We start from the raw sequence: 19,784 nt of genomic DNA, 5'->3' as shown, positions 1-19,784 counted from the left end.
TTTGTCCTCCTCCCTCATCATTAAATCTGTGTTCTCACTCATTTTCTCAATTTTTCTCATCCTCTTTCAGAAGTTCATTTAGTGATCAAGATGTACTGTTGGGTACCAGTGTTGCAGTCTCGTATCATCGAGATTTCAAGAGGAAGGCAGGGCATTCATTTTTAAGACATAAAGCGTAACTCTAGATTGAATTCTCAGCAAGTATTTATTTTACTAATTCGAATTGTGATCTAAAAACTATTAATATAGAACAAGGTGCAAATTAAAGGCATATTTTCCAAGTGAGATTTATAATTCTCCAAAAGCCAAGATTTCTTCGTTCTGAGAGATGAGTTGTGAAAAGAAGATATGTCATATATAAATTTTTACTACTCATGATACAATTTAATTCCCATATGAGCAGAGATTTCACTTGCTTTCCAACTCCATTGTTACCTCATGATGTTGTTTTCAGTCATATCCTTTTTACTGTTTCCCCTCCAGAAGTATGAAAGTGGATACCTAGAAAACATCCGGTCAGTGAAAGGGCTCCTTAACTCTGTACCATTTTTTCTCACTAATTCTACAGTCTTCTTATCCACCTTGATTTGTCCAGCATTGTTTTCTTTCTTTCCTATCAAAATGTGTACTAAAGCTCATTCAAGGTTCAGTCCCTCACCATGATAGTCCATTAATTTGAGGTGTGTGTGCTACTTTGCCTTGGGATCAAAGTCTGAAGCTTTAACTATTAAGCTCTAAACATGCTATGCCAGATACATGTTCTCTTGTCCTGTGGAACTAATCTTGTTAACATCACATTCAAATTGTATACAGCATGTAAATATTTCATTTGTTTCCATTTCTGTCAGCCTTGTGTGAGTCATCAGCATCTGGACAATGTGATTTACAGTGGTGCTTGGACGGTTGGCTCATGCCACATCTCTAGAAAAGCCTAGAGCTACCCCATTTCTTTCATTAGAAAAGCAAGTGTTCTTACGATGATAGTATCTATTTTCTCCTAGCCACAATGGTTTCTTTGCTTCCCGCACCTCCAACTTGAGGCCTACTTACTTGCTATTCCCAGCATGACTGTCTTTCTTTGTTTCCTTCATGTCTGTGCAAAATGCTGGCTGAGCAAAGAGGCCATCTTCAGCCATGCTATAAATAGTGATCACTCCTCTATTGCCTCTGTGCCTGATATGCTAGATGGAATATGCCCATCCCCCATGAAGGTCTCTACATTTCTTAGCAGTACCTGTTTCATGCTTTCTTATCAGTCTTTTGGTGTTCCTTTTCTGGCCCATTATCATGGCAAGACCATGAGCAGAGAATTTATGTTTCATCATGACCACATTCCCTAGTGCCCAGAATATCCTAAAGACATCATAACTCTGGGGTTGCATGAACTGTGTTTGACTAGAAAAAACTCTAAGACAATACTAAACTCTTTGGTTCAGGAACTCTTTTGGTGTTGCTTCCTGTTCACAGACACAACACAGAAATGGGAAGATGCCATGTAATTTAATTCAAAATACTTGCTTTTAAAGGGCCACTTACTGAGGGAAAACATGCCTTTGTCATAAATATACAGTCACTACTACTAATATAACTTTAGTTGTCCCCATCCAGCTACATTTTCTGGAAACATGTGGGTCTCCCTTCTGGAATATCATGTCTTGTCTTTGTGTGCTGTGGTACTGTGGGCACCTAGTCTACGATGGACATGGTGTATGGTAGGGAGCCTCGGACATGGGCTTTGCAGAGGGGATCAGTAATCGGGACACTAGATAAGATGCTGCTGAATATGGAGCTAAAAGGGCATCTTTTAAACCATTCATTTTTCAGGTGCTAAGATTCTCATTATCAGTATAGTCTATTTTTTTCTTATTCTGAGACAAGGTAGAAAATTCAGAGAGGCCAAGGAGATCATCAAACATCTTTTGAGAGTTTTATTTATGACTTTATTTGTCAAATCCCCTAAAACATCTATGAGATGGGGTTGGCCCTGGCTTTCTCCTCTGGAAATATAGTTATTAAAATAAATGATCCTTAACAGCCTTCCTAGCTCCTGTCTCTGTGGCCATTTTTCTTACAGGATGTTGCAAAGAGAAAGCATCATTACAAGGTAAACATGAGGACCTTGTTGAACAGGAGGAAGAGCCACATACAAATCTCTAGTTCTTGCAGACTGTCCTCCCATCCTCAGTGAAGGAGGGTGTGGAAGAGCTGTAGTGAGATTCTTAGACTGCTGTGGGCTTTTCAAAGGGAGAAATAGATTGACATCTACTTGAATTGGGTGAATTTTGTTTATTTTGCCTACAAGCAGATGGCTTAACTTTCTGAATGCTCTAAGCTCTTTGTGTCTTCTCCACTGATTCATGTTTATAATATACTTCTGCCTGTGATGAGGATGACTGTCAATTCAGTGTGTGTTACTAATAACTTGCTGATTTGTCTGGCCAGGCTGTTACATACTGTTTTTATGAGATTTCTTTGAATCTATAGTGTAGGCCCATGATATCATTATTTTTCTGGAGTTGAATTGTAGACAAGAGATTTGGCATTTTCCAAAATATTTAGACTTATAAAGTTGCATTCAAATTTCAACAATTGTTTGTACTCTGTTCTTTAGGGTGAGTTAAAGGCTTAACCATTAGTAAACACAAAATTTTGTTCTCATATACTTGCTTTCTCTTGCTGAAGCTCTGGAGAAATTTAGGCAATGCCTCTAAAAGACTGTTCACTTGATCTTTTTATATTATTTATCTTTCTTTGTAATACAAAAATACTTTGCAATAAAGACTAGTTTCTGTTAATGGAGCAGTTCACAATTATCACAAAAGTGACTTTCTGAAATTGGACAGAGAAAATCAATCTACATCTGGGTAGAGTTCCTCTAAGACTCAGATCTGGGCATCATTATTTAGTAGAAGTCCCTTGGCTGGTTGTAATGGTAAGGAAATTCACACATGTAAATGATCACTTTGAGAAAGAGAAATGTACATCCCCATAGTACAAAGTCTGAGTACTTAATAGCTCTGTAAGACCATAGGGCACACTTCATTTCACACCTCTATGCTAATCTACGCTGATCCTAAACCATTTTAATACTTGCAGTCGGGCTTGTATAGCTCCCAATGGGTTTTGAGCTGCATAAACTCACAAATATGTCTAGTGTGTCTCCTTCAACATTATGCAGTTCCACTTCCATCCCCAGCCTATTGTCTCTCATGTTCTGTCTTTGGGAACCAGCTCTAAGAATCCTCTTTTTCATCTTGCTACATAAGATGTTTGCTTATGTGATTGGGTGTAGAAGCAGCATTGCAAGGATGAGTTTAGAATGTCAAGGTCTCTAAGTTATACTTCTCTTGGGAGGGGCAGTCTTTATGAGTTCTTTTCTCAAAATGACTTCCTTGGGACATTCGAGAGGGAATCTAGGAAATAGCTGTATAAGCATGTGGCCAGTGGTATCCTAGGAAACAGCTGCATGGTATGTGGACAATGGTATCATGAAGCAATGGTATCAGGAGGGATTGCCCCTCTCTGAAACCAGGGTCTGCCTCCACTCTGAAGGTCATGAAGTAAGCTTTCCCTACACTGTCTGGTATGAAATGAAGTCAACAAGTTTGTTGACTTGCATCCTCAGAAGCTTCCCACTGGATTACCTCCATTGAAAAGCTTTGTTTTGCAAACCAGATTTTGCCTTTGCCCCAGATCATAGGAATAAGAATATCTGTGGGTAGAGCCAGAACATCTCTACTTCAAATTGGTTATTTATATACAAACAATTGGGATCCATTAACTAGTGGGTATAATTAAAGGAGAAGAGTTTTTATTTTTATTCTGACTTCCACTGTATATAATCAGGCAGATACAAATGGAAGTGTTCTTTTACACATAACAATATGCAGAATATTTCTTGGTGGTCAGTTCCCCCAAATGTCTTTAGCTTTGCCCCTTCTTCAATGCTGACTTCTGAGTTTGGTCATACTTTTCTGTTTATAACAACTTCATATGAACTCATTGTTTCTTGTTTAGTGACCTTAGCTTTTGGGAAGATGATGACAAAGTTCCCAAGTGACATGTTGTACCTGTCACTGCCTTGACAAAGACCAAAGTAGGAAGTAATGTGGCTGCCCCATGAAGTCACACTAATTCCTACAAACAATGCAGCTCTGAGTTCATCTAGGGTTTGGAGACAATAGCCTAATAAAAACAACTACGGATTCCCTGAGAGTTGGTTTAGTTCTTCCCCTTGAATATGGGCAGGCTGTGTCCTGTCCTTCAGTAGATATAGTATAGAACATCCTGTGTGGGTTTCCCAGCTGGCTGCTTTTACCCAGCATGCTCTCTGAAAGCCCACATAGGGAGGCTTTCCACCAGGGTGCTAAGCATAGGTGTGAGACCAGGATGCTTCCTCCAGATCAACTCTCAGCAGCAGCTCCACAGGAGGATGCCAGCTAAGGCATTATGAAGCAGATGAACTGCCCACCCCAGGCCTGGCTGAATTCATGATTCACAAAACCATAGGAGGTGATACGAGAGTTGTTTTAAACCATTTGGGCTGTGAAGCTTCTTATGTAGAAATAAATAATTAAACACTGAAGAGAGAGGTAGCCCTGTTTCTTCCATGTCTTCCTCTCATTTATGTGTGTGGTGTATTTCTTTTACCCATGGAGAAAATTCAAAATCAGCAATAGCATCAGTAACAGTCAGCCAATGGAATAAATCACCAGTATAGTACTTCTTGGAAGGCCAAAAGTTACATTTGCTCCTTGATGTCTGTAAAATATTGCTTACAGGATCCTTCCCTTTCTGCTTCCCTATTGATAGACACTATAATCTGAGCAAATCCATTTCATAAAATGGGGTTTGTCTGTAACCTACAGTTCTCTCCCATACATTGTATATTGTCTTCAGACTACTAGTACTTAATACACTGCACATAGCTGGTGTACTGCATTATTTATTTAGAGAATAATGACTTGAAAATTAGTCTCAATATATTTATTGCTTTTATGCATTTTCCCCTAAATATTTTTGACCTAAACTTGGTTGAATTTGGAGATTTAAAAATCAGTGACTATGCTTACACTCTAAGTAAAATAACAGAGTTAGTGGAAGAGGCTTACTGGTGAGAGAGGGAGAGTGAGAGGGTGAAAGATCATTTCTAAGTGGGAACATGAGAGGCAGGCAGACACAGAGAGAACAGGGAAGAGACAAGAGGAAGAAGAGAGTCAGGAGAGGAGCAAGAGTCAAGAGAGGCAAGAGGCAAAAGAAGAGGCAAGAGGCAAAAGGCAAAAGGCAAGAAAGACAAGAGAACAAGACAGGAAAGAAGAGTTATGTCTGGCGGGCACTTTTAAGGGGTGCACGTGTCACATAGCTGAAGGTGGGAAGGCCCCTGCTGACAGGTGAGGATGTAACTGCTTCGGTGGCAGAGGCAGGCTGCCACCACAGTGGAAGCTAATACCTAGTGGATTCACAGTAGTTAAAGAGTTTTGTGTAATTTGTAAAACAGCACATTTCACAGTATTTGGGGGGAAATGGATATCAGCTATACTGTATTCTTACTAAAGGAAGTGGGCACTAAGGTAATAAAGGTTTGGCTTGAATTTGTGCATGACAGCAGGTCAGTAGCATATTCACATGCAGTGCATCTCACAAGTCAGTGGTAGTGATTCAGAGTTAATAAACACATTCCACCTGGCACATATAATCATGATTTGCCCTCATGTTTTTTTCCCCCATGTAATGTATCCTAAGATTTTGTATCTTTTTTTTTAAAATACACGAAATAAAAGTCCCTCAACCCATTAAATAGTTTTACCTTCTACAGTGTCAAAACTGTCTTAAACAACAAGGTTCATGGGGTCAGGGGTCCTGTCCTACTCTTGTTTGTACTTGATGCTCATAGGCCACTGGAATATGGTAATATTCAAGAATGTAATTTCACAAGAGTAGCTTTAATTGATTAAAATGGGAAACATTTTCACTGTGAGTCAGGAAATCCAAGGTCAACATGCTGCTGCTAGTTCTGAGTTACTGAGGTCTGATTATAGGCTGGGTATGGTGGCACACACCTTTAATCCCAGTACTCAGGAGGCAGAAGCTGGTAAATCTCTGAGTTCAAGGCCAGCCTGGTCTACAGAGTGAGTTCCAGGACAATCAATGCTACACAGACAGACAGTGTCTCTAAAGTTAAAAAAATAAAGACTTAAAACTATGTTGTTCCAGTAATAACCAAGAGCTTTGTGCTATCAATGGGCACAAATGACTTCTCAATTTACTTAGCTACAAAATAGAACTTCTAGTACCTGCTGTCCCGAGGATAAAGTAAATCTAAATAATTTAAGCTACTTTAAACACAGACACAAATGAGTGTATTTGTTATCTCTGCAATTTGAAATGAATATTGTATGAATTCTTTGTTTTGTTAGGAAATACTGCTTCATTGATTGGGATAAATAGGGCAATGTTGTTGAGTTCTGGAACTCCTGTAACTCCAAAAATGTTACATTGGGTAGATACCTACCTTAAAGCACCAATTTGGCCAAGTTCAGATTAGTTTACAGAGCCACAGTGGGTCTGGTATAGGCCCAGCACAATTTTTTGTGTAAATGGATATTTTACAATTTCTGAGAAGAGGATTTGATTAAATAGAGTCCAGGATTATTTTGCCAGAAATTTAATAATTCCCACCATGTGTATTAGCACATACTACTAGTTCTGAGATCTGGTTTGAAATGTCTGTTATAACTTAATGACTATAAGTTGTTAAGTTGTTCCAGTCATACCCATGAGCTTTGAGCTATCAATAGACCCAATGGAAACTTGTCTGATTTAGACTAGAGTGAGTGTTACTTCTTCCTTAAGGAAGCTATTACCCACTTAGCATCATGAGTGAGGTGCTTAACAGCCCTAACATGCTTTTTGAGAGGGGCAGCATGGTACTGTAGTTAGGTATACTGGCTTGACATTCAGAGGTACTCATGCTAAGTTCTGATTCAGGTATTTTTTTTTTTTTTAAATACTATGCTTCATTGATTGGGATAATCATGACCCTGTTCAAGTTTCTTTATCTCAAAAAGTTGTGAACATTAAATCAAATGTGGAATGTACATACACACAAAGTATTTAGTGGTCTGCCCTTCATGTAGAAAATAAGGGGTAAGTTATAATTTCTGTGCATGACATTTTTTATTGCCAGTTTCTTATTGTTTGAACTAGCTAGCTATAACAATTTTGTTTAGTTAAGAAATGAACAAATTTGTTTATTTTGGAAACAAGTGTGTTTCTCTGTTTTATAGGTTTTACTTCACCTTTGGGAAACATGGGTTTTAGTAGGCAGTGGGTGGATCCCCGTGTCACTGCAGGTCAGGGCTGAGGAGATAAGTGTTAGGATGCATCCGAGAACACAGGTGTGCTCCCACCCTGCCAGCCTTCCTCCACTGGGGGAAAGGGTGATCTGTCACATCCTATTCTTTGCTGGAGAAACTGAGGCAGTGATGCACTAGTTCACCCTGTGATGCTGAGCTGTTTTGAAGTATCTTTTCTCCTTGACTGAAGGCAAAACTGTGAAGCAGTCATTTGTCGGCTGTCATCCCAAGACCTCCCTCCCTGTGTGGTTCCATCCCCTTCTCTCTCACCCTGTCAGTGCATTTTTCCTACTTTGAACCACAGATGAACTGAAAATGATGTAGAAAACTGTCTGTTTCAGATACATTTGCGCCTTAGGAAACTTGAATCACATGTTTGGGAATGACAGTGTTTCAGCCACCATCTTAACTACAAAGATCCCAGAAGGGGAAGAATGGTGGCCTGTGATGGGGGATGTCCTTCTGTATATTTGTTTCTCTTATCAGTTGATGAACAAAACACTGTTTGGGCAATAGAGGCAGGAAGATAGGCGGGACTAGGAGATGAGGAGAATTCTGGGAAAGGTAGGCAGAGGGGCACTGGAAGGAGACTCCATGTAGAGACTGGGAAGATAGGATGCACCAGGAGTTCTCTGGTAAGATAAGGCCACGTAGAAATACATAGATTAGTGTTTATGGGTTAATAATTAAGAGAGTGGTAGCCAATAAGAAGTCCCAGCCTTTGGCTAACAGTTTAATAATTATTATAGCATGTCTGTGTGTTCATTTGTGACTGAAGCTGCAGGAAAGTCCAGCAACAGTTCTAGGGAAGGATCCTAGAACCCTGGTCACACAAGCTTTCAGCTGCTCTCAGCGAGACAAAAATCATTGTGTCAAGGAATCAGGAAGATCTTTTCTAGCACTTTCCAAAGCCCTGTCTCGGGATGTGAGTTGGATTTTAATGTGGCTAAACACAAAGGGAACAAACAAGTGTCCTCATTGAGAAGGTTCTCCAAATCTTAGCTCCAACTGCACCGCAACTCTTAGCTTCCCCCTGTTAGTAGAAGTGTCTGAACTTTTGAAAAGGGTGGCATGGGCTGATAGCATTCCCTTCTGATGAGTGTGTCCTCTCTGCTCTTTTCATGAAGCCTCTTCAACATGTGTGTGACTCTCAACATTCTTTAGAGAGCACCACCCTCTAGGCATTGAGTAAAATGAGGTGGGGACAACTCAGTGACTCTTCTAAGGCAATCCAGGGGACTACTGCAAAAAGATCAGAAGGTTGGTCCTATGGCTGCACAACCTGGTAAAAAGCTTAATTTTGAGTTGATAGCTTGAATGTCTTTCTTCTCTGACAGACACTACCAGGCGTCCACAGAATGTTGAATCTTGTGCTCTGTACTGTATCCTTAGCACACAGCTCAGTCTGATATGCATTCTAATTTAATATGTATATTAGAACTTATTAACACTGACCTGAGATTCTTTATAGGGACAGGCATGCTTTGTTGGGGCCTGCTGTCCTGGATCCCTGTGTGGGGCCATTTCCAAGTGAATGAGTGTTATTTCCATACTTACACTGAGAATATGTGGTGGCAGTTCCGCTGACACTGAACCTGTTGAGGTGAAGCCTGTGCGTGACCACATTCTTCTGGGGTTGGAACAGGACGATGTGTACCTTGGGGGCAAACAAACAGCCCAAGACCACGAAACCACTCAAGCTAACAGAGATGCACATTGTTGTCGTCTGCACCTACAAGAAAGGTTGACTAAATGAGTGTCCAGCTGTAACCTCCATCATGTAGTCAACTCAAGAGAACACTGAAACAAGTCCAAGTTAGAAATGAGAATCAGCCGTAACTCTGTTCTTATCACAGCCAAGTCTCTGCTAATTATATTGGATTTTCTGTGTTTGGGATAGTCATGAAAACATTGTTTAGGATTTCAAAGCAGGCATCATTTCTGTGGGTTGCTTCTGACTGCTTGCCAAGACTTCACATAGATTTTCTGGTTTCTTTATATTTGTATAATAATGTTTATGCAGAGCCCGTGCAGTCAGAATCTTAAATAGTAAAACATAAACATTCAGTGATGAGAGGACTAGATTGTAGGTAGTTATTATCAATGAACTTGGCTTGTTCAAAGTTCACTTGTCCAGTTCCTTCAGGAAGTCACATGATTAAGAATCTGTGTTTAATCTATAAGTCTCTGTTTTATTTTACACCACCAGTTCCTATGGTCCTGACTTTATCTTCAAACTTATAGCAACATTTGACATCAGTAATCATTTCCTTATTTTGGTTTCCTAGGCAAAATCCTCCCTAGACTGGGTGATTATTCCTGGCTTTAATGTTCTCTTCTATCTGAACTTTAAGGTGTGAGATTTCATAGACCACAGGTGTTTCATATCTCCCCTTCATCATTAAGTTCTCATGACTTAGATACCTGCTATATGGTTTATAACCAGATAGTTACTAGATCTGGCCTAGTCTGTATGCTTCCATAGTTACATATTCAACTGTTCCTATCACACATTATGTTTAGTATTTAATAGGAACAAGAAAAGTATATGTGACCCAACCTTGACCTCCTTTCCTAAATGTTCTATTCTGTGTGACACCAAATGTTTAAAAACTTGGGAGTCATCTTTGATTTTTCCACTGTCCTTTAAGCTCACTTATCCGATCCGTTAACAAGTTCGGTTAAGAGACAATTCTGTGAAGTTCTCATGTTTCTACATATCTTGTAAGCAAATGCTCTAACTACCTCTGTTCTGAATTTGCTTTTCACAGATATTCACATAAAGGGCTTTAGAAGACAAAAATCTACACCTTACATAAGAGCCCATTGTTCCTCTAAGTGAGAAGTGAGGCTCAGAGACAGCTGCAAATGCTCAGTCTGGGTGTGCATGTTACTGCTGTTGATGTCAGTCTTGTTGTTGTTGCTCTTTCAGCATCAATGAACTGGTGTGATAACTTGTTATCTAATAAGTAGAATGATTCTCAGACACTGCAGTCTTTGACAGTTTGGGCAGAAAGGATGGAGTTCTAACTGAGATAGACTTTTTAAGAAAGGAAGTATAGCGGTCTCAAGAGCCAAAGAAACTCCATAAAAACCAATAGCAAACATGTTGGCAAAATTGTATGCTCAACCTGACATGCTCAAACAGCACTCTACTCATTGCCTATTAAGTGGAGGATCTGGAGAGGGGATTAAATGTTGGGTTATAGACAAAGGGTTGAAAGAGAGCAGCTAGTCTGGCACTCTGATGGTTTCTGAAGCTTTATGAGATGGGATACGGTGCATTTCTTCACAGTAGAAATCAAGTTCATATGATATGAACAATATAATATTAAATTTGTTCTGTTTGGGCAGAGATTTCTACTTCTTTTCACATAGAAGTTGTGGAGGTTTGAACCTTGCTAGTCAGGAGAAGAGGAGAGGGACCTTCAGGGAGGGCAACAAGTGGATGGATCATCTGAGCTTTGGCTGATTTCCTTGAGAAGCTGAGGGCACAGGGGCACTAGGTATTGTGTGCACAGGACACTTGTTACTGTGTGTACTGGACACTTGTTACTGTGTGTACAGGACACTTGGTACTTGTGTGTACTGGGTACTTGGTACTGTGTGTAAAAGGAACTTGGGACTGTGTGTACAGCACACCTGGTACTGTGTGTACAGGGCACTTGGTACTTGTGTGTACAGGGCATTTGGTACTGTGTGTACAGTGTACTTGGTACTATGTGTACAGGGCACTTATTACTTGTGAATATAAGACACTTGGAACTTATAATGGAAGGAAGGGGACAGTGGGTTCTCTCAAGGCTCATCCCTTAGAGGTAAATTTCCAAATTTGCAAAAGTTTCAGTATTTTCAGTGGAATCTGTACATGAAAAGGAACTTTTGTCTACTAGAGTACATTTCCCCAGGTCAGGAAAAACTCTAGGATATCTACAGACAAGGCACTTGGTGCTCTTACCTGGGGTGGGTTTATTCTTTCTTCTCTTTCCTTTCATTTAGCTTTTACTTTTAAAAATTGTTTTTATTCTTTGACAGTTTAATTCATGCACATAATGAGTGTTTGTTCTTCTTACAGTGTGTCCCCTTGCCTGGTTTACCATCCCTCTTCTGTGGAACTTTTAAACAAATGTCTTCCTACTTTCCTATCTTTTTAGTGTGTGATCCACTTAGCGTGCATGGGCTAACGTGGAAGACCATTTACTAGAATATGAACAACTTCTCGGTGGTTACACCATTGAAGAAAGCAGCAAACCTTCTCCCAGCAGCCATTAGCTGTCAGTAGTCCCTCAGGGAGGGGTGGAACCTCATGAGACCCTCTGCCACATAAGAAGAAGGGGTGACAGGCCCAGTCTTATGCAGGTCATGTGAGACAACCCCAGCGGCGATGAGTTCATCGGTTCACTGGTATGTCATGTCCAAAAGACAGTGTTTTGTAGCAGTATTCCTCACACTCTGGCTCTTCACTATGTCTTTCTTCTTTTCTACAGTGTTTTCTGAGCTTTGGTGTGTGTGTGTGTGTGTGTGTGTGTGTGTGTGTGTGTGTGTGTGTGTGTGTGTTTGTGTGTGTGCTACAGATGTCCCATTTACCCCAGCACTCCACAGTCACTTATTCTCTCCACTTTGCCCAGTTGTGAGTCTCTGTATTAACTGTCACCCATTGAAAAAAGCAGAGTCTCTGATGAGGTTTGACAGCTACACTAATCCATAGGTATAAAGATACAAATTCAGAGGGCAGCTTGATACTGTATCCAGTTAGCAAAATAATAGCAATAAGTGCACCTGGAGACCTATGATCTCCCCAGACATGCATTGTTGTCTGGGTTCCCAGTACCAGGCATGAGTTTCCTCCTGTGGAGTAGGCCTTAAATCTGGATGGAGGTATCTTACATGGGAGATAATGCTCCTGGAAGCCATAGGTTATTAAGCCAAAACATCAATGACAGATGTGGGGTACCTATCTTCCTTTGAGTTTCTGGTCAGGGAAGTCTCAAAAATAACAATACAAGCTATTGTTATTGCTCTTGACTGCCCACCATAACTTGTTCATAAGACAGGGCATGGAGAAATCAAACTAGAACTTCCATAGAAATCAAACTAGAACTAGAACTGTTATATTCCTGCTAGCTGGCTTTTACCGTTCCTGAAGCTGCTCTGCAGGCTGCTGGGAGAGAAAAGTTACCAATAACCTTACTCAGCTGTGAAGCCAGAAAGCTACAATGCCATCTTCTTTCTTTTTTTATACAGGGCATCGCCATGTGAGTTAGACTCCCTAGACCCCACTCTTATCTTGCCTCAGCCTCCCCAGTGCTAGGATAACAGTCATATACCACCCTGCCTGGCTAATTTGACCTTCAGGTGCCTAAATCAATAGACTTTAAGTTGAGCTGCAATTGGCTTCTGGAAGCAAATGTGTCTTGTTTGTTGGCATGGGGCTGCACTATCCCTCCACAATCCCTGGCTCTACCATACTCTTTACAGTGATTTTAGCTGCTTTAGGAAATTGAACTCAAGACCTCTGGAAGAGTAACCAGTGCTCCTAACAACTTGAGCTATCTCTCCAACCCTTAATGCTATATTTTTAAAATCAAAAACAATGCTAAATTTTGTGATGAGCACAACACCAATAATTAAACTAGGAATTGGCTCATTATCAGTGCTGTGTTTTGGTGTATTCAATCAAGTCAGGAAAGTATGGCCTATCTTGATCAGGCACATTCAGGTGTTCCTGAATCCAGTTTGCATTGTATTCTAGAAACTGGAACATGGGGGTCCTACCCAGCTGCTCACAGAGGTTGCTGTTGTGGTTGTGATAAAGTCCTTTGCATCTGAATCAATAGTCACATGTTACACTCTGTCTTGTCCCTGGTACTGTGGCAGGTTACTTTGGTAGATGGCAGATAGTATAAAAGCCTTTCAGAATTCTTGATGGTTTCTGTGTCCACTTATAACCCTCTCAAATGTTAACACTTGGTTGCAGCTCCCACAGCCTCTGTCCTACCAAGCTGGCTAACCACTCTCTCTGCTCTTGCCTTTGTTTTCTCCTTTATGATACAACACCATGATTGCATTTACCTAAAAATCTTCCAATGGTTTATATTCTTTTCTACATACTCCAAAGCCCTACATGATTTAGTTCCCCAACCAACTCTCTTAGATCAAATCACTCTTGCGTTTATGTATTAAATTGTAGCTGTCCATGCCCAAACACATTCCTTCATGAGAGTATTGGTGCTGTTGGTTTCTTCTGCCTGGCTCATAGAATTTGGAAGTTTGGATGCTTCTCATTCTACAGTAGACATTGTGCAATGAACACTAACAAAATGAGAATGACAGTTCCTTTAAAAAATGATTATCAAAGATTATCAAAATGAGAAAATTTGGATTTTATTGTATTGGAACTTTGTCAGAATTCTAGAATCACATCTAAAGTGTCTACATTGTCCTTTCACAGTTGCCCTAGTTACAGTGAAATTTCCAGTATCTTCAGCTAATTATATCTAGTTAGTACTTTATTGTTGTCATACAAGAGGCAAACTCAACTCAAGTTCTTGTGTGTGAGAAATAAATGCTAATGTCTCCAATAAGTTAAAAAAAACTTATTTATGCTTACTTTTGGTAACATTTCTGCTTTGCTTTATAAAGCAAGGGGCTCTTCTGAGGATGAGAAATTAAAACTCAGATATCCAGTGCAACATAATTGCTGTTGCACTGGTTTCATTCTCAATACTCTAAACCAGATTCACTAAGGACAATATAGTAACAACATTAAAAAATTAGTTGTCTTTTGCTGGGGGTAGGAGCTTTAACATATTAATAATACTTCTCTATTTTATTATCAAACTCTGAATGTTCAAACTCTTTTGTGATTCATATATTTTGCTTATCACACTATGATACTACCTCTCTTAGAGATTTTTACATTTTTATGTGTTGTCTTAAAATATCTGAGCATTAAAAAGTATCTTAGTATTACCCTAACATTGAACTTATGCTCCTCATTTGTACTATTGGTGTGTGCAGTCCATAGTTTTCAAGCATATAGTTTGTAAATAATTTGAATAAGAGAGAAGAGCCTTTGTCAGGCTCTTAATCTTGTTCTTAATCCTGTACTTTAGTTTTTACTTCCTTTAAAACATTATTTTAATTGCTAGAAACACACACACACACACACACACACACACACACACACACACACAGCAGACATACCAGACACACACACACACACACACACACACACACACCATATTAATTACCTTACATACTGTGGTGAAAACAAATAAAATATACATTTTATACTCTCAAGAATATAATGTATTGCTATAAATAATAGCATGATATGCCATAGACACCTTGAAATTGTTTTGTTTGCTTGCTTGTTTTTTCCCTGTTTGAGGTTTGGTATGTACTGTGCCTTCCTTTGAGGTGCAGTTTCTTAGATTTGGGGTGATATTTTAATTACTGATAAACAAAAGATACAGGATTTTTTTTTTACCTATGGGCTACTTCATTTGTGAAATCATGGTATAACAAGGAAACAGGATAATAAAAACCAACTGTCAGAAGAGGGAGGGAAATCTTAGTACTCACTGAAGACATTACAGTTAGAATTATTAAAGCAAAATGAATTTATGAATGGCTCAACAACTTGGGAAATTATGATGGGATGATGACATTTCCCCCACAAGAGATGGTAATTACATGGCAGTCCATAAATTTAAACTCTACAAATAATGACTTGATTAGGTTACTCTTACATGTGTATTAAAGGTTTTAGCAGTTCAACGACACATAGACACTCACAATTATACACAGGATATTTGTATATATAACTAAAGGCTTAGAAAAGGCACAGCAGACTGTATTTTAATCCATTTCAGGGAAGTAATGAAGCATGCATAAAAGTTTTAGATCTTTATCCTGATCTTGACTTAATGTTACAAGGGTACTTCAATTTATGGATCCATCTATTATAGACATCCCCTTGTGTCTAATTTCAAGTATTCTCATCAGGGTTTTAGTGATTAAATCTCATTCTCTTGCCAATTGCCTTTTAAATTTAATTAAGATGTTTTTATGTGTATGTATTATGTTTTATTCCTCACTAAATTATAAACTACTTTGAATGAGCCATCAGTTATATCTCTCTTCTCCTCTGTGCCTGGCACAGTGCTCTGAACAATTAATTAAGCACCAATTAAATGTCTTAAAATATAGTGGATTAATTTTCTCATATATTGAAGTTAATCATGGCATTTGTAATTACTTGATTCATTCTTGAGATGAAATAAAAGGAGTCAACCCTAACTCCTATCCAAAAAAACATTGATAAATGACAAGAATAATGGAAAGAAGAAAGTCAAATTAAGGAAAAGAAGAATGCAGTTAAATACTTACTCTGTAGTCGCTCGATGTCACATAAAATATAGGGAGGAATGCCAACCAGATGATGCAGGTGGTATACATGGTGAAGCCTATGAACTTGGCTTCATTGAAGTTTTCAGGACACTTCCTTGTTTTGAAGGCATATACAGTGCATAGGATCACCAGGACCACATCATAGGTCAGAGAGATCAACATGCTGGAATCTTTGACATTGCATTTTAAGATGACTGTTTCCCGCTTCTCTGGAAGGGTGTATCTTCTGGTGCCTGGAGTCTCCAGGATAAGCCAAACAGACACCATCACAATTTGCACCAGTATCAAACCCAGGCAGATAAAAACCTGAGAACTGGGGCTGATGAATTTTGGCCTTTGAGCGCCATTCTTGACACCATCAAAGATTCGAGCAATGCAGTTTGTCTTGGTCAGCAGAGCTGAATAACAGATGGCAAAGGAGGTTCCAAGCCCAAGCCGGCGCAATGCACAGATGACAGGCGATGGTTTGGCAATGAAGAAGAATGTCATGCAATAGGACAGGCTAACTCCAAACAACAAGATGTAGCAGAGTTCTCGGCCCGATGCTTTGACCAAGGGTGTGTTGTTGTGCTTGATGAAAACAGTAATAACTATGCATGTACACATAAAACCCAGGCAGGCAATGGTGACTGGACCGATTGCCCAGGCATCCTCCCACTTGATGTAATCCTCTGGAAGATTGTAGCATCCAGATAGATCAGCAGTGGGCCACTGGCCAGGCCCACAATCCATACAGGTAAACTCATCAACCAGGTATTCATAGGGCTCACAGGGGATGCAGATCCAGCAGCAAACATCCCCTGGCTGCATATTCTTCATTTCATTGGGGGCACAGGGATCGCTGCACTGGGAAGTGGGGACTGAGTTCCGGGACCAGTGGATAGAGTCCACATCTAGAGATAAAGTTTCTGCCCAGTGGCCAACCTTCAAGTAGGAATACTTTCCACCTATATGCTGGAAGTTGAACACGTTGTATCTTCCCATCCCATCTCCAAAAGTGTCAAACTTGACAATGCTGTCTGCTCCTTTATTTGGGTTGAATGGAGCTTTGATACGCAGAATGAAAGAAAAGAAAAGAACACTTGTTTAGGTATCTCATATGTCATCACTCAATTAATTACCTTTGCTGTACTCTCAGCAGAACCAAAGTAACAGAGTAGAGATACCAAGGCTGATGCAGTTCATTACTTAGCATTGAGAGCCACACATCAAAAGCTTCCAGAGTGGTTATGAATTCATAAATTTACTCACTTCTGATTGCTGAGTGTCTAATGGGTGCCAAGTCCCAGTGATAATAATGAACATAGTACAGTACTGCTTCAAAGGAGTGCATTACATAACAGAGAGGCATTGAACACATCCTTGTGCTCTGTGTGATGTGAAATGCTGTTTTCTTGAAAGCTTTTTTTTTTTTTTTTTTTTTTTTTTGGTTTTTCGAGACAGGGATTTCTCTGTGGCTTTGGAGGCTGTCCTGGAACTAGCTCTTGTAGACCAGGCTGGTCTCGAACTCACAGAGATCCGCCTGCCTCTGCCTTCCAAGTGCTGGGATTAAAGGCGTGCGCCACCACCACCCGGCTTCTTGAAAGCTTTATAAAAGGAATTGGGCAGAACTTCAGGTCTCATTCATATTTTTATATACAACTACTAAAGTTTTATCATCATAATTATTTTCATGACAATATAAAATCATTAGGAAAAATCTCAATATAAATGTTTAGTGTGTGCATTCTGATGATTATTCTGATGATTAACATAGAAAAAATTGAAATTTATTTACAGTCATTCTGTAGTTTGGGGCATATATTCTTGCTTCGTAGCCCAGGCTAGTTTTAAACTCACAGTAATTCTTACCTCAGCATCTTGAATACTGGGGTTACAAGGATGTGTTGCCATACTTGGTTAGGTATCTTGTACACACAATAGTATGTATAGTATCTGTAAGTGGGCTTTACTTAAGTGTAGAGGGTGGGACACTCTCAAATAATGATATATATTCTGGATCCGGTCCCTTATCTATGTCTTTAGAAAGCCCTGGAGAGCACTTGGTCGGAACATCTGAGCTTCTTCCTCTTTCCAACTCTGGTTCATCATGTGTCTAGTATCACCATGAACAACTCCTAAAATAAGTTTCTATACAATTTATTCTTATTACATCTTGGTTTGCATTTATTAAATATCTCAGAAACATTACACTGAATAGAACTCCATGGAGATTATGAACTAAGAGTTGGGAAACTTCTCCTTAATAGTGTTTAATTTTAATTAAAATATAATTACATTATTTCCTCTTTCCCCTTCCTCCCTCCAACCTCTCCAGCCTCTCCTATGCCCCTCCTCTACTTGCTCTGAAATCATGGCCTCCTTTCTTTATTGTTATATGTCTCTCTCTCTCTCTCTCTCTCTCTCTCTCTCTCTCTCTCTCTCTCATATATATAACTACATCCTCCATTGCTTGTATGTATATGATTTCAGGGCTGTTCACTTGGTACTGACTTGTCATCCTTGAAAGGACTAATTCTCTCTCTCTCAGCAGTCAGCCATTAGTTGCCTATAGTTCTTTGTCTATGGGTGAGGCCCATTGGAATGTCCTCCTTTCATGTTAGCTTGTCTCATTGGTGTTACTATTGTTTAGGTCTTGTTTGGATAGCCATATTGTTGCAGTATCATGGGTATACTTTCCCTGTCATATGTAGGAGACACAATCTCATATATCAGACTTCTGGTCTTCAGGCTCCCACAGTCTTTCTGCCCACTCTTCTGTATGGTGTGCAGGCATTGTGTGGAAGTGGGAAACTTTACTCATTTTACAACTTCTTATCTATCCTGCTTACCTCTCCACTACATATGCTTGCTCTCTCGTAGTAATTCCTATATAATTGTCTTCAAGATGCAATTGAAGATTGAATTTTTATTTGGAATCAAGCTCAGACAGTGACTGTGTGATCCTTATTTTTATTCCACTCTTCCTGGTCTATTGTTTACTTTCTGTTTCATAATGTTAGTCTCTACTTTTTCACTCGAAGAAGAATGTTACTGCCTGGGTGATTCAAAGACACACCTCATTGTGGTTGAATTACTACTAACACAACACTTATGGGCATGTAGAGAAACCAAGACAGTTAATAATAATAAATAGACCTACGACATCCTCATAAATGCTAAAGGTGGTAACTCAGACAAGTGAAGATATCACACACACACACACACACACACACACACACACACACACACACACACACACATTGTTAGGTAACTGTGTAATCAACTGAAAACCAATGAATTTTCCTGTATCTCATTACTTATGACCAGATAAATTTTGAAAGGATCAAAGTTTCATGTGGAAAAAAAGGCTACTGAAAAATGAAAAACAAACAAACATACAAAAACCAAAACCAAAACAATGGAAAAAGCTGGGCATCCTGGTGGAGTTTGTAATCTCAGCGCTGGGAGTGGGAGACAGGATGATCCCTGGGGCTCACTGGTTATCCAGCCTAGCTTAATGGATGATTCCCCAGGTCTCAGGGAGAATGTCTGGTTTAATAATAAGACAGATGGTTCTTGATAAATCCTGGTTGGTCTTTGACTTCCACACACATGCATCTAGACCCTCATATGCTCATTCACCCCACACATGTGCACACATACAAAGTTCCAAAACCAATAAATATGGATAACATCAGAGCATACGGGACAATGATACTGCCAACTTCAAATGGTATTGAGATGATGTAAACATTTCCAATATAAAATGGATGTTAACAATCCTTAGAAAATGTCCAAATGATATGAACAGTTATTTTTCCACAAGGAAAAATCTAATTTTCTGAAACATACAAAATATGCTCAATTTTAGTAAAATTATAGAAAAAATGAAAACTTCTAAAGGTCAAATAATAGTCCTTCAAAGACGATCACAGCCCAAATGCCAAGACCCTGCTACTGTTATGCCAGACAACAAAGATTTATTAAAGTTGGAGTTAAGATTGCTTTTAGCTGACATAAGGTCATCTCACT

At 39.4% G+C, this 19,784-nt stretch overlaps 1 protein-coding gene across 1 annotated transcript in view; it reads right to left on the bottom strand.

Annotated features, from left to right (window-relative positions):
- The window catches only part of Grm3 (glutamate metabotropic receptor 3), a 95,278-nt gene that overhangs the window by 4,824 nt on the left and 70,670 nt on the right, over nucleotides 1-19,784 (bottom strand). Inside the window, exons 3-4 of the mRNA XM_035451696.1 lie at nucleotides 15,750-16,816; nucleotides 8,913-9,087 (exon numbers count right to left, since the gene is read on the bottom strand). Coding sequence (XP_035307587.1) covers nucleotides 8,913-9,087; nucleotides 15,750-16,816 — 1,242 coding nt within the window. The remainder of the gene's footprint in view (nucleotides 1-8,912; nucleotides 9,088-15,749; nucleotides 16,817-19,784) is intronic.

Source organism: Cricetulus griseus, assembly GCF_003668045.3.
Source record: "Cricetulus griseus strain 17A/GY chromosome 1 unlocalized genomic scaffold, alternate assembly CriGri-PICRH-1.0 chr1_0, whole genome shotgun sequence".
Lineage (NCBI taxonomy): Eukaryota > Metazoa > Chordata > Mammalia > Rodentia > Cricetidae > Cricetulus > Cricetulus griseus.
Note: the sequence above shows the minus strand (reverse complement) of the source record. Positions and strands in the feature narration are given on the sequence as shown.